Raw genomic sequence first — 26,855 nt, 5'->3', positions numbered from 1 at the left:
TATGCAACTTTTGGTGGGAAGTTATCAAAAGTTATCAGCCATAATCACCAGAAAATAATGTTTTACTATTTATTTTTTACGGTCTCGTAATCTACACGCTGCCTCGGCAAATGCGACATTCCAGCCATTACAATATATTTGGCTTTCATCCCTCGAGAAAAAAGTCAACAGGTGCGAGGCTGAAACATCCGAGAGTGCACGGATGTACGCGTCGAGATATTTCTCAATGAACACTGCCAGCACCCTCAGGATCTGACTGTAAATGCCTCACACCCAAACAATATTATTTAACAGATTGCGTGTGTCCCTTTTATTGCAGACCCGTAATCTACACACTGCCTCATTCACAATATATTTGGCTTTCATCTCTCGAAAAGAAAGTCAACGGGCGCGGGGCTGAAACACCCGAAAACGCATGGCTGTGTGGGGCGAGATATTTCTCAATGAACACAGCCAGAACCTTCAGGAGCTGACTGTGCATGCCTCGCACCCACACAGAATCTTTATTGCAGAGTAGACCCGTAATCTACATTCTGCCTCGGCACTAGAGCCACTAGATTATATATTGCAATGGAGACCTTTATTTGGGACAATTCTTATGGGACAAACAATACCAAATAGGCCAGACAGTTTAACACTGAGCACTTGCTGAAGAGCTAAAGGCTAACTCTGCTGTGTGCCGGTGTCCCTTTGTAGCTTCCGTGTATGCCGTCACATGTTACGACAAGATGCAGGATTGGATAAGTTTCATTCATTCTTCAGATGCGTTATGCTAAAGGCGTTCCCCAAAGTGTTGTAGTCGACGCAGTTCGAGTTCCCTCGAAAGAGAACTGTGAGGTTTCAGCTCAAAATACCCAACAGATCATTTATTACACCATGTTGTTTTGCCAGCAAATTATGTCAAATTTTGCATTATACTGTATGTCCCCTTAAATTAAAGAGGAGTATTACTGATGTATTTAAGGTCATAGAATAAAAAGTGAAAATATCTTGAGCTTTTGTTAACCTGTTAGCCCTTTTGTTAAGACCTAATTGCAAGCATTTAACCAAAAGCCCATTAAAAACTGGAACAGATCCAGAAGTGACTTCGGGTTTTGGCCAACAAAAACACATTGTCCTTGCTGCATTTCTATTAAAGCAATGGAAGCGTTCAGAAAATTCAAGAGGGAACCCACACTTGCACTCACCTGCTCATGGTGTTCAATGCCCATACTCAAGGTGTTGATAAGGATGGCAATCATAATTCCTTGATTGAAGTATTTGCTATCCACTATGCGTGTCAATCGGTCTCGGAAGTCCTCCCAGAACTGAGCCAGGCGGTTACGCTTCTCCAGTATTTTATGATGGAATACACGGCTGGGTTTGAACTCTGCTCCATGGGAGAACTCGTACACCACGTCCCCTTCTGATCTGGAGTAGTCTGAATCACTGAGCTCCAGATCCATGGTCTCCAGGGCCCTTGAGCAATACGGGCAACTCAGGAGCTCAAGAAGCAACTGAGTGGGCACCACACCAGCTATCTGCAACAGTACACGACTGTGGCCTACATGGTGAGGAAAACACAATCAGTCAACAAATTACTGCGTTTCATGCACTTCAATACATTAAGAAATACATTATTGTTTAGAAACATTTGAAGAGTTCAGATGCAAAAGCCTCTAAGTGCCATTTGAAATTCTCTTCTAGAATAATAATTTTTATCAAGCTTGTATATTTAAATTCAGTAATTTCACTTGCCATTTAAGTGAAATTACTGAACTTAAATATACAAGCTTGATAAAAATTAACATTCTTGAAGAAAATTTCAAATAGCATTTAGAGGCTTTTGCATCTGAACTCTTCATTTCTTAACATACAAAGTAACACTCTAACATAATTATTTATTTTTTTATAATGCAATTTGTAATGCTTAACTGCTCTTAAAAGTAACATTCCCAAACACTGATTGCTATTTTATCTGTTGCTGTTGTGCATTACTTCCTTCTGGATTGAGGTCATTTCTAAGGTGGGATATGATATCTAAATCATTCCCATGATTTATTCTACCAGGTGTATAACTCAAACATCAACATGTCTTAACTTAATGTTTATTGTGAGGTCACTTATTTGAATGATTACACATAGGTGAACCTAATTTATTCCATTTTACTGGTCAAACCAATGAAACCAGTTACTTCAACAAGTTAGTCTATTAGTTTACTTTTCTAACCACAGTCAAGTCAGTGCTCTACGCATTCTGTTTAACCCCTCTCTTGGTCTTGTGATCTCACTACTTTACATAAAACGAATCGGTCCAAAAAGAGTGTGGCTGTGGCTGTACTCTTATACTAATGTGTTTCCTGAGGACATAATCCTACACCGTGGCCCACTTTAGTCTGTGGTAATGAGCTGAAGTGGAGGTGACTCGAGCAGCAATCAAAAATTACTGCTGGCAGAGGCAGCGAATTTGAAATAAACATGCAGTACAAATTTCTGTTGACAGAAATCCACAAATAGTCATTCTGCAACAGACTGATATAAAAATGAAAACTGGCTTGGGCATGAAAGAGATGCCTTGATTATCTGGGGCTGAACAAACAATATAATCCAAAACCAAATGCACTAAATAGTAGTACTTACTTTAGTATAGTACTGGGACAAAATGTAATGCTCATACAAGTGTCATTCATTTAAAGGAATAATTGACCAAAAACAAACAAAATAATCTTTTTATATTCCATGTCTTCTGAAGTCATACAATAGTTTTATGTGAGGAACAGGGCATAATTTAAAGCAATAGTTCACTCAAAATTGAAAATTTCGAAAAATCATCATGTAACTGTAAACTTGTATGATTTTGAATTAATTACTTTTTACTTCTATTGTACAGTATTGACAAAAAAAAAACTGAGACATTTCTCAAAATATCTTCTCTAATGTTCCACAAACATAAGGGTGATTAAATGTTGACAGAAGTAACATTTTTGGTGAACTATCCCTTTAAGTAATTTTTCAATGAAAATCTGCACCTTAGCATTCAACAATTTTCCATTATGATTATGAAAGAACCATATGCTGCATTTCCATTCAAATCTTTCACATTTTCCAAATCTTTCATAATTTTGAACAGTTTCCTGTCAGAGGCATCTTGCCTCTTACTCTGTGTCAGACAGTCAAAACTTAACTTTTAATGTCAATTTCGACATTACATTATACAGAAAATTGATCTAAGCCTATAGTGCATAAACTTATATGTGAATTTTAACTTACTGTTTACTTTCAAGTTTTCTTGAGTGCAAGTAAAAAATGTGTAATTGAAATAGTTTTATAGATATCAAACTAGTGACATTTCTAAAAAACAGATAGATAAAAGAAATGTGGATATACAGTATCTAGTGTATATGTGAATGTGGATTAAATGAGAGCTGTGGTAAAAATGAAGTTAAATGGGTTTGAAAATTTTGATTCTTTTATATATATATTCGTGTGAACTAAATCTTTAATACTACTCAACTAGAAATGCCAGCAGTCTGAATCATTGAAAACCAACTGATTGCCCTTAAAGTGACAGAATAAGCCTGCTGCCTCCGTCTAATACGAGGATTCAACGGTTGACATACGTAGGATTTCAAAGGGCGTGACGGCAACAATGGCTAGTGGAGTGCTGGCTGTCGCCTCACTCCTTTAAAGATTGTGTTAATGACTTTAACATTTGAGGTATTGATTTTCTGTCAGGTTCATAAAAGGGCTGCCAGACAACCACTTCACACAACGCCTTTCATTATCCTGAAACAGGCTGTGCAGGGTGAGTACAACTGCAACTGCCTAGAAGTGGAAACAATAACTATGAAAAACTTACTATGTTCTCCCATGAGCTGGTGCAGCTTCTCAAAGGGATCAATCGCTTCACATCCTGTATTCGCATCCGATTCCCCGCTCCCTTTCCCTGCAGAACTGCTGCCTGTATAGCTGCAGATGAGGGAGGGCAAGATGGTTGGATAGTTCATTCCCCCGTTTAGTCGCCCGAGTGCCGGCACGCCCACCGTGGCGCTCGTTCGCCCCTCGTGAAAGTCACCTTGATAAATGCTGTGCACTGACTGAGTCCTGGAAGAAAGATTGTGCATGCCGGTTGGCTGAGAGGACACAGTCAGATGCGGCCCCGTCGCGATAGACCTCATTTCCAGAGCCTCGCCGCACCCCGTCGAGACCACAGGACTGGGGCTGCCATTGCTGAGGTGACAGTGCTGTCGTTGGTGCTGTTGGATGAGGTTGTGGATGGAACGGACCCAGTTCCCGCCACCCCTGTGCCTGCTGTGACCGTTGACCCCGCCGCCAGTGCCTCCTCCTCCTCCTCCACTCAGCACGCTGTTGGGGTTCACCTTCTTTCTGCGCTTGCTCTGCCAGTTGTTGTAGATGCGGGAAGCGCGGCGCTTCACCTTGCGGTACAGGTGGCTGATGTACCTGAGCATCTCCTCATAGCAGCTCCCCGGCTCAGAGTAGCTGGCAAGGGTGCTGTCGTTGGAGAGGTAGCATGCTCGCTGCTCCTGCATCAGCTGGTTCTCACGCTGCTTTGTTTCTGAGAACTGGGTTGCTATTACAACCAGGCACAGGTTGATCATGAAGAAGGAACCCACCTGAGGGACACAAAGGTCACTGTGGTTTACCATCATGAACATGAGAATGCCTGTTTAATGCCTGATTTACACCCAGTTCAAATGTTTGGGGTTGCCAAGATTTCTTTTTTGAAAGAAGTCTCCTATGCTGATTAACAGTAATATTTAATGTATTTTAAATATATTTGTAAAATGTAATTATTCCTGTAATGTCAAAGCTGAATTTTCAGCATCATTGCTCACATGGTCCTTCAAAAATCATTCTTATATGCTGATTTGATGCTCATGAAACATTTCTTATTATTATCAGTTTTAATATGGTTGCGTATATTTAGGCAACCCTATTAGTTCTGTTCAATTCAAACTCAGGAATTGAACTGTAATTTTAATAACCATTCTCAATAAAATTTCCTGAATTTAAAATCAAATTTAGGACATTGAATTCCAAAATAAGGTGACGCATTTGATGCAAAATTTAAATTTAAGTTTTCATAGGTCACACTGAGAAACAGATAAATCTATTTGTAATGTCACTTGTAGAAATGTGTATATGAAGAGTTCAGATGCAAAAGCCTCTAAATGCCATTTGAAATTTTCTTCTAAAATGACCATTTTTATCAAGCTTGTATATTTAAGTTCAGTAATTTCACTTAAATGACAATTAATAAATAAAAATGATCATTTTAGAAGAAAATTTAAAATGGCACTTAGAGGCTTTTGCATCTGAACTCTTCATATACTACTTTATATTTAACAAATGTATAGACCAGGCAGTGCTGGATCACGTGCTGTGCGTAGGGCACCAAGTGCTGAGGGGGCACCAAAAATAACCTAATGAAAAATAATTCATCTTTTTTTTAGTCAAAATAATTATAATGCCAATATTAATTCAGTATACAAATATTATTAGGCATTTTAGGCTTGTATATACACTGTAAAAAAATATTGATGGTTTAACTTAAAAAAGTAAGTAACCTGGTTGCCTTAAAATTTTAAGTTCATTGAACTGGAAAAAGTGAGTTAATACAATGAAGGAGATTAATTTAACCATCATAAACTCAAAATTATATGTTATCTGAACTAAATAAATTATTTAAGTTGATTTGACAAAAGAAAAAATGTTGTGATTACTAGACTGTAAAAAAATTGTTGGTTTAACTTAAAAAAGTAAGTAACCTGGGTTGTCTTAAAATTTTAAGTTGATTGAACTGGAAAAAGTGAGTTAATACAATGAAGTAGATTCATTTAACCATCAGAAACTCAAAATAATAAGTTATCTCAACTAAGTAAATTATTATAAAGTTGATTTGACAAAAGAAAATATGTTGTGATAACAAATCTTTAAAAAATATTTTTTACAGTGTATAGCAAAACAGGTAATTAATTGCTCTAGAAATTAACATTGGTGCCCCCAAAAAGTTAACCTGGCAATAACAAGCGTTTTAAATCATAAAGGAATTAAGCATAGGGCACCAAAATGGATAGCAGCTGCACTGGGACCAGGGTTGAGGAACATTTAATTTCCTGAAATGTTATACCTGTTAAATATGTCTGAATTTTACTTTCCTGTTATTGCACTCGATTCATGCATATGGTGTGAAACAGGCCGACATTATGAGATACTTTCAATCAAAGTATACTTACTATAATAAGCAATATAAAATATATAAAATTGTAAAAGGAGTGGGCATCCATAACGTAATACATGATGTCCACCCATCCTTCCAAAGTAATAACCTGCAAAAAAACAGAAGAAAAATTAAGAGAAATGCTGTGAGATGGAAGATTCAAGTGAACATTATTTTGAGCTTGGCTCAGCACAACAGCAGTCTCAGGGGCCTGGCTCACATTTCCAACTGTGCAGATGGCTGGTGGCTCAAACACTGAGTTTTCAGAGTTTGTCTGGGGAATGGAAAGCCTGCAACTTTACTGTATTTTTCTCTACAGGTTTTTAAAAATAATAATCGAACACTTTCAAATATAGAGTCCAGCTCATACACAATGACCTGAGGTAAAGTTTCAATAAATTACCTTACTTCAGATTAAGACATGTCTAATTTTTTTTTTTATATCTTGAACACTGCTAGACAATAAAGCTCTTGAAAACTAGTTATTTCTTCCCAGGGTTTAATTGAATGTGTGTGTTGTTGTTTTTTATAGATAAAGACATAGTTCAAAGAGAAATATAGCAAAGTCTTCATGGTACAGAGTGATGCCAGAGGTCTGATTGTTAGTTTGATTGCAGTAAAAGTAGTAGCGCAGGGTTACGTCTATTAGCACTGAGTCATTTGCTTTGGAAGCTCTGCGCCTGCAGCACTGCATTTCATTCCCATCCAGCTGTATCATTCAGCATTAGACCTCATGTGTGAACCCCCGTTTTTCTCATTCTTTCTATGCTGTCTAACAACAAGAGACAAATTTCTGTTGTTCACATAAAAACAAAAACATGAATCTTCTTTCCCGATTTCCGCAGTGGATCCACACAGTTGGCTTTAAAATAGCTGATTCAAAACTTAGCCACATTTACATTTTGTAAATTGGACTGTACTGCAAGACACACAATTTGACATAATTTATTATAGACTCTTTACTGTACACAGCCAGGCATAATTTCAAAATATTGCTTGAGAGTCCATTTGGGCTCAGGATTTATTGGATGTCAGACTAACAAAAACTTGTTACTGGGATTGTTTTCAGCTGGTCACAGCACTAACATCCTTGAATATTTCCATGTGACAGGTGTTTAATTTTACATTTTGTTAAATAAAACTGCAGGCTTGTGGCTGAGTCAAATTTCACAGATAGCATTTTATGCATTCAAAACACACAATAACTCATATTTTCAAATTTTTAACATAATTTAGCAAAATATCTGCCAAATTACAAATACAGAGTAAAAATATTTTGCTCACAACTGAAATCTACCATGAGTTTACTTTATTTCTTTACATGAACTGATATAAAGTGGATAACTATAATGTACCACAGCAAGTGATTGGGAGCACTTCGACTCGGCGCATATATATCTATGGACTTGGCGCAGTAATATCATCACTCCGGAGAGGGAGAGGATTTTTTCACGAGGGATGATATTACTACACCGAGTCGAAGTGCTCCCAAACACTGGCTGTGGTATTCCGCCATACATTATAGTTTTCCACTTCACGTTTTATTTTGTGTCACCATTCTTGGTCGAGTTACTCTACTCGTGTAACTGTATTTAAATGGGGAAAACGTAGAGGTTTTTGGTTTGGTTGCTTGGACCCTATTGAATAAACTGGGCTAAGTTTAGTGCGATAAAAGTGTCTCGCATGCCAAAGCGATTTCGTGCACGCACTGAGACGAGAGAGGTATGAACTCGTCTTCGTTAAGGGAATAACATAGTTTAATATGCAAAAAAAGGAGGAGTATCCTTTTAAATCCTAAAATATTATTCATGTTACAATTCATGAATCCATTTTTAAAATGTAAAACCAATTTTTTTTTATGACCGATTTTTGAAGACTGTAAGTCTGGATCTGGAACAACTTTAAAACAAATATAGTTACTAAAAAGAAATCAAAAATAAATTATGACATGTTATGTGTAAGTTTGATTTTACAGTAATCACCCCTGCTCTCAGGGGTGTCATCTTATGAGTACAATCCAGATCTTATTACAATCTCATATTGACACAGATGAAAAGGCCCTCTTTTATAATTGCATAACGTTTACTGTCATTATAGCCCAGTCAAAAGGGACGCCATGTGACTGACCCACTTGTAATGATCGGACAAATGAGACCGACGTTAATTTCCATAGAATGGGTCACGTTGTATGTCCGTATGGTGGACCCTCCACCAAGGGCATGACTGCGCATATTAAAATACTCTTTAACAGAGGTCTGTGCCATCAGTCCGTCTGTGGTGATTCAACTCTGCTGATGAGGATGGATTGAAAGTACTGATGAGTTAATATGAAGCACGATGCTTTTCTTTTCTTATTTAAATTCCACAGGCTGTGATACAAGATATCACTTTCCCATCGAAAAATCTCATCACTTTGCAGAGCTCCTTCCGAGAAAGGGGCAGAATTTACTAAAACTGAAATTTGCTCAGTGGAGATTCAATTATTTGGTGTGGTTGGAGCGTGCTTAACAAGACTTTGTCCTTTCAAGAAGAAAATCGAGCAATAAAAAGTTGAAAAAACCTCATCTATCTTTGGAATAACTAGGGCCTTTGACTTGAAAAGAACAATGATGCTAACTAATGCATTTCCATTCCCACAGCTTCCAAAAAAAAGACCATCAGTGATGTGAAAAAGAAAAAAAAAAGATCTGGATTACAGAACTGAACACCATTTCAGGACGAACGTACCTGGAATATTGCAATCCAGGCATATCCAATATTATCAAAGTTCACTGCCCCTTTGTGCGGGTTGAGCTCCCCGGCCTTACACACATTGTAATACTGGTTCCAGTTAACGCAGCTGCGGTTGCCGGTCCCATCCAGGCCCGAGTAGGCATGTCCAAGTGAAGATGCATTTAAAGTGCACTCAACACCCTCCTTGAGGCGGGGCACCTCACTGCAGCGCAGCATGCCATTCTCCTTATTGGCGGAGCAGATGAAGGGGTTGTCCTCACCGTCTTCATTCATGTAGTACGGACTCATGAATGACAGATTATAAAGGCTGTGGAAACACATGAAAAACTATGTGAAATATATATATATATAAAACAGATTGTAACCGACACATTATATGCTCAGAGACCACAGCTTCTTCCTTATCTTTACATTGGTCATTTACAGTGCAGAACCTCAGGACTACGTGCCAAGGTCAATAAGTCTCTTAAAATATAAGATATTTGACCTTTTTATGACAAGGCAAGTGGCGTGGTATCATATTCATGAATTAAATGTAAACTTGAAAAATGTATAAACATTGTTCAAAACCATCTGAAACCAAAGAACAGATTTCTACAAACTTGGAAAATGTGTTTTAAATTAGAAAATTTTAAACAAAAATGCTCTTCTTATTTTATATGCACATTATTGAGGACCCTGGAGCCCCTAAGCATAAATTTAAAGCAGAACATGATGGTCAAACATTGTTATTAAAACAATATATACTCTGATTCCATGGAAGGGAATATCATGTCACAAATGGTACTGCTAAGACAAAATTAAATCAACTGAATGCATGTAAGGGCTGAGCCGGGCCAAAACTCTGCTTTTACCGCCATCATATGCAGTGCTTGATTAAATTTAATCTCAATAAAATGAAAATAAACTTTCACCAAAAACACTTCAGAACAGGACATTTCACTAGCTCATATTTCATGCTAAATAAGAACTGGCAGATGAAAATGTTTGTGTAATGGCCCCTTGAATCACAGGGGCCATTACATAAACACATGCACTTACAGAGCACCAATTTGTCCCATTACATCAAAATATGAGATTTATAATTCAATCCATTTTGACGACTGCAGTCTGCACTCATCAATGCCTCTAAATACTTTTTTTTAATGTAATTTTGTTTTACTCTCGTACCTTTGTTGGAGGTGTGTGTACCTTCAGTGCTCGGGGACCAATGCACGGCACTGATTTGACACCAGGGTGCAATGTTCGGTTTACAAGACTGTCAGTGGCTGAAATGCCATTGCTGCTGGCAACAGTTGGCTGCCACTTTGGATCATGTTGATAGCGCTGACATGCTCCCAGCGGAGAGAGGGTAAAGAGGAGAAGAGGGGAAGAAGGCTGCCTGTTAGATAAGAGCAGGGAAGAACTTACGTTTTCACGTCATCTGGCATGAAACACCGATTCCTAAGAAGTCCAGCCCACAGCTGCACCCCGACAATGCCGAATATAAAGAAGACAAAAAAGCACAGCAGGAGGACGTTGCCTAACATAGGCAGAGTATCAAGAAGCAGAGTCACCAGTATTCTCATACCTGAAATACAAAGGCACAAGAGAACACAAACGCAACAGCATTTTAATTATCTTGTGCTAACTCCATACTGCTTTTATGGTTTGCATAACATCCTATGCTTTATTTTTGAAAGTACCAGTATAAAATTGTGGATAGACCAGTGTATGGATTAATCAGACAATGGGTGCTTCTCAAGACTCAAAATGATGCTTCTTACATCCTTAAATCTGTGAATGGAATCCAATCGAACTCAGCCATTTTGAAGGACATCTCAATTCTCTAATTGCACCGCAAGGAACGAGGAGCGAGAAAGTTTCTCGAGGAGTCATGAGCGAGGATAGCTGATGATGATGTAGTTTTTATGTTTATTTTATTAACATTAATAACACAGACAGGGAATATTAGGCTGCTGTCACTTTAAGCCTGAATGCACAGACCGAATATACATATCCGGTTTCTTCCTCAACTGTTCTCTTATGACATTACTGGAAGAATACTTGCCAAGAAGGGTATTTTGATATAATTTTGTGTGTATGTGTCCGTTCAAGCTTAAGTAAACGCAAAAGAGGAATCAACTTGGTGTTCAAGTGCTGCCTGAAATGAGTCTCCCTCTCTCTCTTTCTCTGCGTGCACACGCTTCGAGTGTGTGAGGCTGTGCACACAGATAACAGCGTGCGTGGGCCGATTATTGCCTCTTCTTCCACATTTAAATATGAAATGTTTTTCATTTCAGAATGTGAATTTGAATGTGTGCACGTGAGCATATATGGTGATGGTGATGGCGCAGTGGTTAAGACACATGCCTTTAGTGTGAGAGACCTGGGTTCGAATCCACTGTGAGACACCAATGTGTCCCTGAGCAAGACACTAAACCCCTAGTTGCTCCAGAGGCGTGCGACCTGACATATATAGCAATTGTAAGTCGCTTTGGATATATATTCACATATATACGGCCACCAAAATGATGTATGTGATCTTGTGAATAGATAAGAATGGTGCATAGGGTGGTGAGTACTTATTTGTTTGGCCAGAGGTTGATTAGGATGCAAAATTTCCTGACTTTTTGTCTCCTGACTTCCGGTGTTGTGACCTTGAAGTGCCACATCGAGGGACGTAACTCCTTGGTAACTCCTAAATGTGAGCGTGTGAGGTGTTATTGAGTTTAAACGGACACTATGCAGCTTTTTTAGCTTAACTGAACAGCTTCAGAGTTGAAATTGAACTGGTTATGAAATTGAAATGGTTATATGACTTCTTTTGGGTTGAATGGTGGGCGTCTCTATGGTACAGGTGCTTTCTTGTGGAGCTGTGTACATATGGACCTCTGATGTCTAGGCCTTGCTATTTTGCTTATGGTTTATTTTAGTTTTATTATGTATATTTTGTTTTGTATTGTTTTTTTTTTTTGGCTTTGTGTTTATGTTGCACTCTTGTATTTGGTTTAAGTGTGTAATTTTAAACATGGGATAAGGCTTAGCCCACCGCTAAGGTTTATTTTGTGTTATTGTTCAAAGGGGAGTTTTTGATTAATTTCTCTGTTTCAGGAGCGTGAGAGGGAGTATCTGTCCCCTGGGGTCATCAGGGTCTTCCCATTTTTTCACTGCTTGGGGGCTTGAAGTTTTATTCACTGCATGGACATCGAGATGAAGTTTATTCATAGAGAGACCTGAATTGTTCACTGCATTTATTTCAAGTTACATGTAAGTGATTTAGATATCAGTCCATGTGCCCTTAAAACTGAGGGTTGTGGTCCGATGACTCTTTGCTTCTTTCCCTTCCCACAGGCTTAGTATAACCTATAATATTTTAAGTGCTGGGTTGTGGTTTTCATATTTTGGCATATGGTTCGGAATTCCAAAATGGGATTTTAACATTTAAATGAATGTTAAATGATCTATTTGTAATGCCCGGTGGCATAGTCGGGAGTTAAGTGTGACCTTTTGATACAGCTCTGTTACATGTAGCTATCTTGGATTTACGTAATGAATTTATTGCCTGAACAAGTCATTTTGTATTTAGTGAATGAACAAATTCAAATTTACAAAACAAAGTAATGTTACATAGGACATTTTTTAAACAATAGTTAAGAGAGCCTAACACATTTTTTTCACAGTGTAGCCTATATAGTGTAATGTAAATCAAATGGCAAACCTTCTCTCAGTGCTTACTGTAAGCTAGTCCCAGACTAAAATGCACGTTTGAGCTGTTATAACTGAAAGCAACTTGCACTGACATATCTTGAAATAAAATGACATTGTTTTGTCTCAAGACGCACACCAGTGGAGTTTTTTTTCTAAGCTACATTAATTTAAGCTACTTAAATGCCTTAACTGAAGACCTAATCCTGGCTTGATCTATGCCCTGTCTGTGAAACCGGGCCCTTTTGTAGAATGAAACCTTTAACCTAAATTGGTCCCACTTGTAATGATGCTCGATAGAGCAGACAAATTGCATATTTTAAGTGCTCTGTTGAGGGACCGGAGGGACTGACTGAGTCTAACTTTAATGGAAAATTAAGACCACTGAACAAAAACCCATTCCAAATCTATTCTCACAACCACTGATAGAAGCTAACCACTGCTCAGAACACAGTAGCAACCACAAAGCAAGACCCTAGCAATCACATATGTGCTAACAACCAGTCAGAACACATTAGCAACCACATAGCAAGATCCTATAGCAATCACATAGCAATGGGCTAACAACCAGTCAGAACACAGTAGCAACCACATAGCAAGACCCTAGCAATCACATAGCAATGTGCTAACAACCAGTCAGAACACATTAGCAACCCCTAGCAATCACATAGCAACGTGCTAACAACCAGTCAAGACACATTAGCAACCACATAGCAAGACCCTAGCAATCATATAGCAACGTGCTAACAACCAGTCAAGACACATTAGCAACCACATAGCGAGACCCTAGCAATCACATAGCAATGTGCTAACAACCAGTCAGAACACAGTAGCAACCACATAGCAAGACCCTAGCAATCACATAGCAATGTGCTAACAACCAGTCAAGACACATTAGCAACCACATAGCAAGACCCTAGCAATCATATAGCAACGTGCTAACAACCAGTCAAGACACATTAGCAACCACATAGCAAGACCCTAGCAATCACATACAGTAGCAATGTGCTAACAACCAGTCAGAACACATTAGCTACCACATAGCGAGACCCTAGCAATCACATAGCAATGTGCTAACAACCAGTCAGCACACATTAGCTACCAAGTAGCAATGCCCTGGGAACACCCTTCAGTATCATTGTTTTGCAGGCAAGGAACACTCACATTTTCTTGAGAGTGGATGTAGAATTCGAGTGTATAGTGCTGAGAATTACCATAATAGGAAAAGCTTAAGGAATGAATGTCACATGCTAGTAAACTCGCACCAGAACTTTCAGGCAGTTAAATATTACTCTGTCCTAAAGAATACAAACAATGGCTGTCAAATTTAGCACATTAACATATGTGTTTAATTAAACTCTAAAGTTGTTATTTTTTTATTATACACATTACACATTCAATCTGACATTATAATAGCTTTATTCTATTCTGTGATTACTAAAAAGAGCAAAAAATTGTTATGTTAGAATTGAATAAAACTGAATTAATGATTAGTATAATGATGAACTATCAAAAAATAGATACAGGTAATGTATGTCATTTTACAAGTATAATCTATTAAATATGTGATGGTGGGGGATCCATAAAGTTATTTAATCACTGAATAAAATGCAGATGATATTTTTGTGCAAGTGAGGTAATCTCTGCATTGCACATATATGTTTCTGCAATTGAAAGATAAAATGTCCATGTTATGTATTTTTTGTGAGATTATGTGAAATTGATTACAATCAAATATATTAATCAATTGTGTCACATGGCCCAGTGATCAGACAGATCGGTGTGTAAAAAACTTTCAGAACGGATGAGCTAGAGAGCATATTTCATGCAGAATGCATAACCTGTTACCAACTACTCGTTCTCATTTAAGGTGAAACAGTCCTGTATATCTCTGCTTTCTTGAGATGGCACAATGGTGAAAAGCAGCAAAAATACACTCCATTGCTCTCTCAAATGTGCATAAAAACATCAGCAAACATCATTGAGAAAAGTGCCCCAGGAGAGAAGCGATTCATCCGGTGGATCGTGTGACTAATGTGTTTGATGTGGGTGTGTGTGGCTGATGTAATTTAAGTGTATGATATGGGGAGGAGAGGCCTTTTAAATGGGCCAGTCTGAGTGTGAACATCCTCTCGATGGCCTGCATCCCTCCCACCAAAAGACAGCGTGGAGCCACAGCGTCGCTCGGACACTCTAATGAGCCCCCTAGAGAAAAGCCTGGTCAGTGGAAGAGGATGGACATGCTAACTTGCTCTTTGGTAAACAGATAGAGGGGAGATAGAGAATCGCTCTGCCAAGCATTTCAAGCTTGGTATTTGAATTATCAGGTGTGAGATTGCATGTCGGCAATAAAAAAAAACAACGGAGACGCACACATGCACTCAAACTAACATTCACAATCCGCTGCAGCGAATAGTAAAATCATAGCATACTAAAAGCACTCCTGCTGGCAGCAACACTCTGCCGAGACAAATAAATCACGGTATCTCGTCTTCCATCTGGGCAACAGCAAAGTCATTAAAGCTGATGTGGTTGATCAGACTTACTCATACTTAAAATCTACAGCTCCAGGGGTGTGTCTCAATCCACCCCCTAGTTTAGTAGTGAGTGCACTGCCCAGGAAATCTTGAAATACAAGTGGACTAAAAGTTTGCTCCCTAAAAACACTGCAAAGAAACAAATTAGGGGTTAGTTTTTTTGCAGTGTTTTAAAACATTTTATATTAAAGGGGTCATGAACTGGCTTCTAAATTTTATTATATTGTTGTCTGAGGTCAACTTATGACGTTCGCTTGGTTTTAGCATTCTAGAACATCAAAATGAATAAGTAATAGGCTATTTTGTACCCAAGGCTGTGAGGGATAGACACACATCTCTTCAGTGGGATGTACTGTTAATTAATGGGCTTTTGGATTGTTCTGCTGATGAAACATTGCAAAAATATATTTCCAAGACAATCTAACTCCAGACAACATGAGCTGTGGAAAATGATAAGTCATCTAGGAGCTTTATGCAGTGTTTTACAGTGGATGCCAATGAAAACATGGCAAGTCTATCCCTCACAGCCTCGTTTTCATACCTGTCATGGCGCTGCTCGAAATAAGGTCTATACCATGGTCATTTGCATGCAACACAGACAAGTTAAAGCCATTACTGATGTTTGCAGTGCTAAATTTGACTGGAAGTGTTAAAATGGTGGTTAGGTTCATCAGCTACGACTCGTTAGATCTTGCATTCGTTCCATTTTAAATCAGACAAATATAAAGTAGTGCAGTAAGATGAGCTTTATCTGAGTGAATTAGCATAGAGAGAGAGAGAGAGAGAGAGAGAGAGAGAGAGAGAGAGATGTGTGAATTACCTGTGCCTGTTCAGTGTCTCTCTAGCAATGAAGCTGTGAATTACTTCGAAAACAATCTCCACTCTCTGAGTGTGAGTCAGTGACGTATGTGTGTGTTTGCTTCAATGAAAGTAGCGCATTAATAGAAAATGCTGATTAAACTGACTTGGAACTAGCTGTGAATTTTATTGCACAGCCAATCAAGAATTTAGCATTCAGACAGACAATGGTATAATAATAAATGTTTCTTGAGCAGCAAATCATTATATTAGAATGATTTCTGAACGATCATGTCAACTGAAGACTGTCGTAATGATGCTGAAAATTTCAGCCCTACCATCACTAAATTAAATTTTATTAATAATGATAGTTCTAGTTTTTCTGTATTTTTGATCAAATAAATGCAGCCTTGATGCATGAAAAAAACATAAGAGATCCTTAGAAACATAAAAAAAATCTAACCATTCCCAAAGTCTTGAATTGTCTACATATAGGCCACTTGCCTTTGTAAAATTCTGTAAATCGTAAACAGAGGCAAAGGCGACACAATTGTAATTTTATTTTCCCTTGGACTTATGGGACACATTATGGGACTCACTGTTTTTTCTTATGGGATCTAGGAGATCAATCTGTCAGTCTGTCACTCAGAGGCTCATTACTATAAGAAATACAGCTCTTGTTTGTGGGACATGTTCTGCTGGGTATTTCATAGACTAGTGTGTTCTGTAAATTGTCTTTCCTGCACACAGGCTCATCACGTGATTGGCTGAGATGATCTCTGCTTCACATGTCATAGATCAGGCAGCTGTATTCTCCTTTCATCACAGATGAAATGACACATAACAATGTCTTTGAGAGACAGGTAGCATCAGCAGCCAAAGATCAGCCTGCTGGAAAAACCAGGTCATAGCAGCCTCAGGTGGTTAAAGCTGGTTTCTGGAATATAATAGCTAGTTTTTGCAGTCAAGGAATAGTAGAGAAAATATATTCTCCTGGAAATATGGAAACAGCCAACCGTATTCTCTGAGCCGTAAATGTCACGTGATTAATCACCTTGGATCCCCAGAAGCTCAACCAAGGTGACCCAGTCGACTTAACCTGATTGATCAATATTTTTAAACCACCTTGAACCAATCAATGACCATAAATGCATAATTTCATCAGGATTTTCCAGCATGAAAGACACTTACTAGGCACTCTGTTGATGGCTCGCAGGGGCCTGAGCACTCGCACAGTCCGGATGGCTGACAGGCTGGCGTTATGGCCATCCAGTGAATACTCCAACATCCTGGAGGAAGCAGAGCAGAGGAAACGTACTGCAAGAGTCAGACACCAAAGGTCAATCTGAATAACCTTTCTTTTTGTCGATCTTACGTGAGGATAATGAAAGAAAAGTGGTTTTAAAAAAGAAGACTTGATGCGTTCATCACTCGTGTCAATTTAAAGGTCAATTTAAACAACAAGGGGAATGTTTTTAAATGGTTAATGAATCGTAGCGCTGAGAAATCTCACAGTAATTCTATTTCCCAACTTACGACCTGTAAATCGAGCAGCGGGTCCCTCTTGACCAGCTTTACCGTGGTGATAATGGATGAATGCACGAGTGACAAGTGAGAAAATAGACAGGTTTCCTCACCCTGCCATGACAATGAAGAAGTCCAGGCGGTTCCATGTGTCGCCAAGGTAACACTTTGGTCCAAAAATCCCCAGGGCTATCATTTTGATGACCATCTCCACAGCAAAGAAGGCAAAGATGCAGTCATCAAATGCCTGAGGACAAAAAACACAGTATTTTCAATCATATAGAAGGACAGACATTTTAGGAGGAGGCAGAACATGAGATTGGGGGAAAATATTATATTTCAATGCTTTTGCATTTGCGTGCAATGTTTTTGCTCTGTGAAAGAATGCAAAAGCATTGAAATATATATTTTTTTCACCATCACCATGTTGCTTTAGGCCTCTGTACAGGCTAAGAACTTCAAAAATGTGTGTAACTAAATTTGGGCACCATTTGAGAGTTTAACAGGGAGAGAATGAGAAGATCAGCAATGATTCATGTTATGTAGTATTTTCAGCTCTGGCCGATCTCCAAAATCCTGCCGATGCTGATGTCAGGCTCTTCTGGACATAAAAATTTCCCACAGTACCATATATACAACCTCACTTTGGTGGGAGCGTGGGCAGATTACAGAGAGTTACAAAACTAAGGAAGCAAAATGCTTCAGTCTCTAGGCGCGTTTCCATTACAGATTTGCACAAAACTTTTGCGATTTTTTTCTAAATGTCGATAAAAAACTATTGCGAAATGACGCCGTTTCTATTAACCGATATTTTGCGACTAAAACGTATTTTGTTCCTCTTGCGATAAGTCATGCAAACGTTGGTTTATAGCCTATATCACAGCCACCGCACTAGACATTATTATTATTATCAATGGAATGAGAAGTGGTGTGTTATCCAAGCATCAATGGCAGGGAAAGACACGGAGTTCCTGGGTGTTTCTCCCTCATTTCTGCTCCGAGGCCTTGATTATGGCATTTCTTTGAGGTTTAGAGTCCAGTAGGCTATTCCTGTAATTATTGTTTCTTTTATAAATATAATAAAGAATTCTGTCACATATCATGTCCACATGGTCCGTGTACTTTTGTGTCCATTCGTTTTCCCTTATTTAACCTATTTAAATAAGTGTATTTTTAAAACGCAAAGTTGAACACCAAAATTTTAATATGAACTGTACACCAAATGCTGCAAAAAAATAAAAAATAAAAAAAAAATAAACAAATTTTCAGATATTTGAATTTTTGCCCCTTTAAACATTTAAAATATTCATAAATTAATATGAGAAAACATATTTTACTGGTTTTCTAAGGCCAAATTAGGAAATTATATAATTTCCCGCAGTACTAAATGAGAAGAGCCATAACCACAGCTTACAGAAAGGTGATTTATAGGCTATAATAAATGTGTATGAAAAATTAATGAGGCATTTTAATTGTTAATTAATAAACTACTGTTTTCTAAATCAGCGTCGGCTAAAAATATCTCCATCTTCGGATGCACCTTTAGAGAGAAATGGACCTTTAATACGGATTACTTAATCCGAAGGTATTAGATTTCAATTCGAATTTTGAAATTTCAAGCTTTAGCCTACATAGGCTATATTTTGTTTCAGTTTTTGCCCTACAGTTCACAGAGACCATGAAAGCGCGCCTGATTGTTTTATTTTACAAAAGCACATTGTTTTCTTGTTATTGTGAATTTACGCAAATAAAAGTAGTTGCGAATTATGTATTATTATTTTCTGTATGACCAGAAATTATAGAGTATTTTAAGTTGTTTCCACTGTTGATAGGAAAATGCAAGTACTTGCACCCACGCCTCCCTGCCATCCAGTGCGCGCTCCACATTCCGCACAAACACTTGGATATGCATCAAAATCTTGTGTTTATTTGTGATAATCTTAGCCCTGTTTTTTTTTTTTTTTTTTTTTTTTGCAATAAACAGGAGTTTGCGAAATGGATGTGTTTCCATTGTGCGTATTTTCAACTTGCAATATCAATTTGCGCAATTTTTCAGGTAATGGAAACGCGGCTTCTGATTTCTGGAAAAGGTTCTAGTGACCCCAAAACCTGTGTGTTCCACAAAACATGGGCTTAATGCCAGGTCTATGGTGGGTGGGACAGTCATAAAACCAGACACTGGAGACAAAAATAAACAGATAAAATAAAGGGTAAAGGATTGTTTTAAGACTAAAATGTGAATTCTGACGTATTTTGGACATCCACAGCAGTGTTATTTTAGATAACACTTCCTGCAGACAAGGAAATGTTGTTAGGTTTCAAATGATGAAAAGTATGGGTAAACCGATTATAGACAAACAAATTAAACATGGACCATGTAAGTCTAACATGTGATGAACAGTGGCTATTATTCTAGGATGCCTGTTTGATCTTCATACATCCACTGAAAATCGTATTGAAACTAGTTTGATTTATCAAAGTCAAAGTTATAGCTCAGAAAAGTTAAGCTAGTTCCGAGAAAAGCTCTAACGACATTTGATTGCAGAGGCCATTTGAGTTGATGCCATTTTGTGCAATTTAATATTTACAGTATATATATATATATATATATATATATATATATATACACACACACACACATACAATTCAATAATCTACTATCAATCCAAAACGTTCACGGAATACTATCTTTGAATGATGTTTGAGGGAACATTATCATATAATGAGCTTTCAGAGTCCATCTCTCATAGTACATTAGAGCGAGACTTACCTGTAAGATGATACACCACTCAGACTGGCACTTGAGGTCCTCACATGGCTGGAACATGCCCAGAGTCACACAGTTCAACAGAATCACCAGCATGCTCACATGCTCAAACCACGTGCACAAGAGTCAAGGAAATACATCACAGATATCATACAGTCATGGTTTCTGGATTGTGTTTAGCTAATTGCAAAGAAATATTTCTCTATGGAACATAAAGATACATAGATAGTAAACACCGATATTGATTTTATTGATCCCTTAGTTAGAGAAAATGAGTTTAACAAATTAGAGCAAACACCACTACGGATCTGCAAAAAAAATCAAGGACATTATTGCAAAATGTTCCTTCCTTCACACTGAATTTTAATTAAACTTCTAAAGCATGATTAAGGAGTGCAAAGCCTACTTTTTTTTCAAAATTTTCTCTTTAAATTGTAGATTAAATGAAAATAAAGTACGTTTAGTGAAAGGTCTGGAGGTGAATTACAAGTTTAACAAGCAAATAAAAAGCCAAGATTTGTTGTAAAAACATCTGCTTATATACTGAGAGATCAATGTTACACACAAAGCTAAATTTTCAGCATCATTACTCCAGTCAATCCTTCAGAAATCATTCTAATATGATTATAAATGTATTTGCCATTACTTTTGTTAAATTTAATGCGTCCTTGCTGAATTCGTAAGACATTCAATACAGCCGACGCAGCCATTTCAATGATCCAAGCAGAAATAAAATGTTCTTCTCACTGCTTATCTGCTGAAATATTTAGTGAGTGCAACATAGACAGGGTTATGTCTGTTTCAGCTGCACAACTATTGGCTCCACTGCTGTCCGAGATGTCAGATGCCATAAGAACCGTCAGCGAATAGGCCGAAACAAGCTGCTGCTGCTGCTGTCACCAAGCACGACCTATCAGCATCTCCAGAAGCGCTGTCCGCTACACTGAAGATCACGACCAACGTGTCGAAACCATCATGACCAGTGGCCGTCACACCACAAATCAGCAACAACAACACCACCCACAGGCCCCTATGGATCCTGATGTTTTCCAGACAATTCGTCCCCTTGGAATTATAAGGTTCTATCTGCGTTCTGAGCAGTTTTGAGATATTGAGCTTCAAAGTTTTTGCATTCCATATAGGAAAATGTGTATGGGGAACATGTTTCTTTCAAACATAAAAATAACAGGGACCCTAAATGTACAAAACACTTCACATAATGTAAATAAATTGCCACAGAATAAGAAAATGTGAATAACTCAATTTTGACAAAAATGTCAGATAGAACCTTATAATTCCAAGGGGATGAATTCTGGTCATCTAGCTCTATTAAAAACACAATCTTTAAAACATATGTGCTTAACCCCCTGGGGACCAAGGGGTATTCCAAGAGATGTTCTGACATGCCCTGACATTTGTACTTTTTTAAGTTGTTTATAATCATATTAATGGCACAGGTGAAATTACACCCTATTTAGCACAAACAGGGCTACCATAATATGTGATCAACATGTATGTACATGTTTGTATTTTTGAGAGAATATTGTTTATGCGTGGTTATTGAAAAAACTAAAAATGAAAGTTTCTGAAATAAGGCCACAAAACACATACGAAATATCCGTCCACAAGACTTTTGACTAATGGATGTTGTGGCCTAGAGTTTTTTCTTATCAATGATCTGAAAATAATCCTCCTAATCATTCACACATCAAACTGTAAATTGGGTTATATTGTGAAAAAAACATTATTTGTTTGCCAATTGCCCATTGTGTAGAATTGGTTCAAAGTTAGAGTTGGAAACATCTTGAAAAGAAAATTATTTTTCCATATAAAGTATTATTTTTAAAGTAGGCAATTTACATTTTATAATACATATTTCAAAGTTAAGGATTCATTATTTTGATATGTGCATTGCATTAGTTTGCATTGGATAACAGTTGATTAGTTTATTTTTGACAAAACATACTATATATTTAACACATGAGCAGAAACTGTCTAACTAAAGCTTATTTGATGCCTATTTTATAGTAAAAACTTTATAATCTATTTTGTCTGTAACAGTAGGCTTTGCATCTTTCATTTGTTCACACACCAGATTCATATTTAAACAGTCTTTTTGGTTTTACAGATCAATATAGAACAAATCTCAGTAGCCTAGTCTATATAGTCTACTAATGTAGGAGCGAAAGTGACTGTCTGTCTGTGCGTGCGTTTCATATTTAAACAGTCTTTGCGCAGTTTACAGACACTATTCAATAATGCGATTAGAACAAAGCACTTAAGAATAAATGACTTACATCAGCTGCATCCATGTGGTCCTCCTCGATATGAAACAGGTAACTGAGGTAACTTTCCCTGGATTATTATGAAAGTATTATTCCTCACAGCGCAAAATGAGGTAAGGTTAGATTTGCGATATACTTGATGTTTATCGAGCTGATATGGGCGTTTTCATGGCTTGCTGATTTTATTTATAGCCTATGACCATTAATGACGGAGTATTTTTAAGTCTATGTTGCAGCTATGTAAAAAAAAAAACACGATCAAAACGCGGGGGCATGTTTTTGGTCTGCAGGGGGTTAAACACTTCAAGGACACAATCAGCTTACTTAGGGTTGAAATGACATACTCGTTCCACCAAGGGCTCGCAACTCATCTATTATGCAGGTCTGCTCATCGAAAATGGGGCACATGATGGGCACTTCGCTATGCAATACACAAATGAGAAAATTTGAACACTGCTTCATGGACTCATTTCCATAAGCAATCACAGAGCTTCGGATTGTGGGCGTCACAACATTGTGTTCCCTCACAATGGAGCAGTGACTGAAATCAGGTGCTGATGATGAACCCTGGGCATTTTCAAGTCACTGTGCCTCTGTCGGAGCTTCACAAACAACAGATATAAGGTGTAAAAAATACAAAACGGGAGGGGAGAAAAAAATTCAGATTTTAAAAGCGTGGTAAATCAGGATGTGGAATACTTTGATTAGCGTGACAACCAAGATCACGTCTCAGTCATACATCCAAGCAGATCCAGGTCCCAAATCCCACTTCATAAAGATGGCTACACTCTCCAGGGAAATGTAGGCAATGGAGTTTAACAAGTCACATTCCCACTCACAGTCAGCAGTCTGAGTGGAGTGGCTTAAATTGATAATCTGTCACTTAATAAATAATACTTTTTCTGTTGAAATGAACTGGCCAAGTTCACCAGCTCTACAGTCTATCCATCCCCATAAAAGGTAAATGGAAATGCATTACTGCTAAAATAAGAATTTTCCCAACCACCAGTCCAGCCAACTAAAGGGAGGCAAAATGTCTTAACCACTGTGAAGAATGTTTTCTTCTTTCTACTCCTTTATTATTCCACCATTCTTCCCCCTTGATTACCTTTCTTGTATTATTCACGGACAAGATGCAACAATAAATACATTGCTTCATAATACTTTGCACATGATGTGTTTTGGAAATGTAAGTGTTTCATACTAGTTCATAGAGACTTACTATAAAATAAGAGTCACCAAATAAGCACATTTGCTGGCAGTGTTGTAGTCGAGACCACCTCACTCGAGTCCGAGTCGAGACCGAGACCAGAGACGGTCGAGTCCGAGTCGAGACCGAGGCCAGTGAGGGTTGATTACCTAATTTACTTTTATTTACTTAGAGAAATCCTTTTTTTTTTTTACTGAATTTACTTAGAGTTTAAAAAATATGATCAGTTTAGGGTAAAAAGAACACATAGTAGGTGGTGTTAAAAGTAATTTTATTACAATTTGTCACGCGCAGTTGCGCACTAGAAAATCACCAATCACTGGCCGTCAATCAATTTAAAGAAATATTTTATTAACATACATTAATAATCAAGAAAAATATTTTAAATTGAACTCGAGTGGACTCGGGAATAAGTCAGAGTCCTAAAAAAAAAATGTTCGAGTACGAGTCAATTCCGAGTCCAAATGCACATGAGTCCATGACAAGACCAAGACCATTAAAATATGGTCTCGAGACCGAGTCCGAGACGAGTCCGAGTCTCGAGTACTACAACACTGTTTGCTGGAACTCTTAAAGAACCCATGAATTCACATGATGAACACGGTTTTGGTCTTGTGTTGACAAATTTCTTCTGAACCTATTAAAAGAATTCTCTCTCTCTCTTTAAATAGACCATGTACACAAGTTACACAACCATTCAAATGGGTGCGTTTGGTACAATTTCTAATGCTTTTGAAAAGTTTTGTTTATGCTCACCAAGGCTGCATTTATTTGATTAAAAATAAAACTACACTATTGTAAAATATTACCATTTAAAATAACTGTTTTCTATTTGAATATATTTTAAAATGTAGTTTATTCCTGCAATGTCAACGCTGAATTTTCTGCAGCCATTTTTCCAGTCTTATTAGTTATAATTATCAATGTTGAAAACAGTTGTGTGTTTCAGGTTTCTTTGACAATAGAAAGTTCAAAAGAACAGCATTTATTTGACTTGGAATTGTTCTATGACAAAGTCTTTACTGTCGTTTTTGATAAATTTAATGAATTTCTGTCTGTCGGCATCAGGGGAGGGACATTCTTATTCTAGGGAGCATCTGAAACCGGTGTAGTGCAGAATGAGTCAATATTTCCTGTAGACAAAACATTAAAAGTGTGTATGTGATAAGGGCCATTTTTAGCAATTTAGTTCAATGTTATTGTGAATGATTAATCTCTTCTATATGATTTGTCTACGCCCACGTATCGGTCACCACCTGGAGAGCCCTTGAGAGCCACCAGAGGGCACTCAACATCAGACTATTGTCATTCCCTCACAAACTACATTTCCCATAACTCACTGCCGGGACTCATCATCACTGATTGCATCCACCTGTGCCTCATTACCTTGTCAGTCTCAGCCTATTTAAACCATGTATTCCCTGAAAAGTCTTGTATGTGTCTCACTACATTTCTGAGCGTGTTTGTGACCCCTTTCTCTCCCGTCTCTCTTGATTCTCTCCTTGTCCCCTTGGATTTCTCTCTTACTTTGACCTCAGCCCTTATCTGTTATTGTTTGTGTATGACCCTTGCATGGATTTGGATTAAGATTGTGGATAACTCTTTAAATAAATACTGCTTTTGGATCCTCAACCTTTGTGTCTCAGAGCAGCCAACAAACAGCAATGGGCCTATGATTTAATTGTCTGTATTCTGAATGAGTTTAATCATTGTTAATGAGTTTGATAATCGTTCATCTTCAGGACATGATACATTATTCACTGCCAAATAACAACTTACCCTGCACAATGTGAAATTTAGCAGCAAGAACTGATTTCTTGTCAAAATGGATCTTATTTTTTTACAATCAACAGATCGATAATGTGATCAGATTTTACAAAGATATGGTAGGGCATCCAGCAGGAGAAACGACTAGTGACTAGTGACCAACAATACAGTGACCTGTTGACCTGCAGCGATGAAAATTGCTGTCATTTTATTTCTTCTCAGAGCAACAACAAAGACAGCTTGGCTCGTGTGTGTGTTTTTTCCAAAGCCTCCAGTTATTGTCTTCAGATAGCTCTAGCAATGGGGCTTATGGCAGTAATTTACTGGGCTTTCTGCAACATCACAGAAAGTTGCACGGCTTTGATGGCTAGATGGAACTGTGTTTGTGCAAGACATTGTCTGTCCTTGAAGAACTCATCCTGCTAACTAAGTGGTACACAGCCACGGCAGACTGCCTCCTTTATCACGCTCTCTTCTGAACATCTGCCATATGACTGTGTTGCAAAATGTGTCTGTGTGTTAGAACAAACCTCCAGCATCTCTTTTCTGAGGAAGCCGCAGCTACCGCCCTGATTGAAACCCACTAACATGCAAATGCATGACTCACTGAAAAACTATTGAGGTTGGAAATCACACTTTAAACTTAAATCCCTGTGATTGCAGCAGTTGGCATCGTGTCGCTGAATAAATAAGGCATTTAGTTGGCAAATGAAGCAATAGTAAGAAGACATAATTAACAGAGGTGTTCAGTTACACATTATAGGCGCTAATGTTTTGGCATTGCGGTTCAGATTATGAGTAGCATCTTTATTTATTTTTTCTCTGATAGTTATTACAGCATTAAAGTTAGGTAAAAATAATACAAAAAATTGTTCTGGGTTTTTAAAAGCGTATGCGTGTAATTTGTGCTTCATTTTTGATCTCTCCCATGCAGTGAACTGAAACTTTTGAATCAGTTGACTAAAAAGATTTATTCTGATTCATTCACTGAAATTTTCTGCATAAAAAGTGAACTAGGAAGGTTGTGCACTTTACATAATATGTTTATATTTAGCTTTCTTTGTTATAATAATTTAATAATAATTTATAATTATTAAAAAATAATAATTTGTTTTTTTTCTATTAAGGTCAATGTAATTATGTCTCAACTTAACAGTACAAAATCCTTACGTGCTGTCTAAACACAAACCATATTTGTTAAGTAAAAATTTAGTACTTTGTACATCCAGTGGATTTTTTTTCCACGAACTTAATTTGCCCGAACTTAATTTGATTGTGTTCAATCTGCTTAAATATATGTACAATTTAAGTTTACTTAATCCGTTTG

At 37.6% G+C, this 26,855-nt stretch overlaps 1 protein-coding gene across 3 annotated transcripts in view; it reads right to left on the bottom strand.

Annotated features, from left to right (window-relative positions):
• Positions 1 to 26,855, bottom strand: part of cacna1ha (calcium voltage-gated channel subunit alpha1 Ha) — a 119,548-nt gene that overhangs the window by 46,882 nt on the left and 45,811 nt on the right. For all 3 annotated transcript variants that reach the window (XM_089128719.1, XM_089128721.1, XM_089128720.1), the window contains exons 3-10: positions 20,270 to 20,382; positions 17,613 to 17,746; positions 17,167 to 17,264; positions 10,364 to 10,523; positions 8,948 to 9,260; positions 6,237 to 6,329; positions 3,839 to 4,613; positions 1,188 to 1,543 (exon numbers count right to left, since the gene is read on the bottom strand). In XM_089128719.1, the coding sequence (XP_088984845.1) occupies positions 1,188 to 1,543; positions 3,839 to 4,613; positions 6,237 to 6,329; positions 8,948 to 9,260; positions 10,364 to 10,523; positions 17,167 to 17,264; positions 17,613 to 17,746; positions 20,270 to 20,382 (2,042 nt within the window). The remainder of the gene's footprint in view (positions 1 to 1,187; positions 1,544 to 3,838; positions 4,614 to 6,236; positions 6,330 to 8,947; positions 9,261 to 10,363; positions 10,524 to 17,166; positions 17,265 to 17,612; positions 17,747 to 20,269; positions 20,383 to 26,855) is intronic.

The sequence above is a fragment of the Pimephales promelas genome, chromosome 3 (assembly GCF_988280905.1).
Source record: "Pimephales promelas chromosome 3, fPimPro1.hap1.1, whole genome shotgun sequence".
Classification (NCBI taxonomy): Eukaryota; Metazoa; Chordata; class Actinopteri; order Cypriniformes; family Leuciscidae; genus Pimephales; species Pimephales promelas.
The sequence above is the reverse complement of the archived record's forward strand: the minus strand, read 5'-3'. Positions and strand labels throughout refer to the sequence as shown.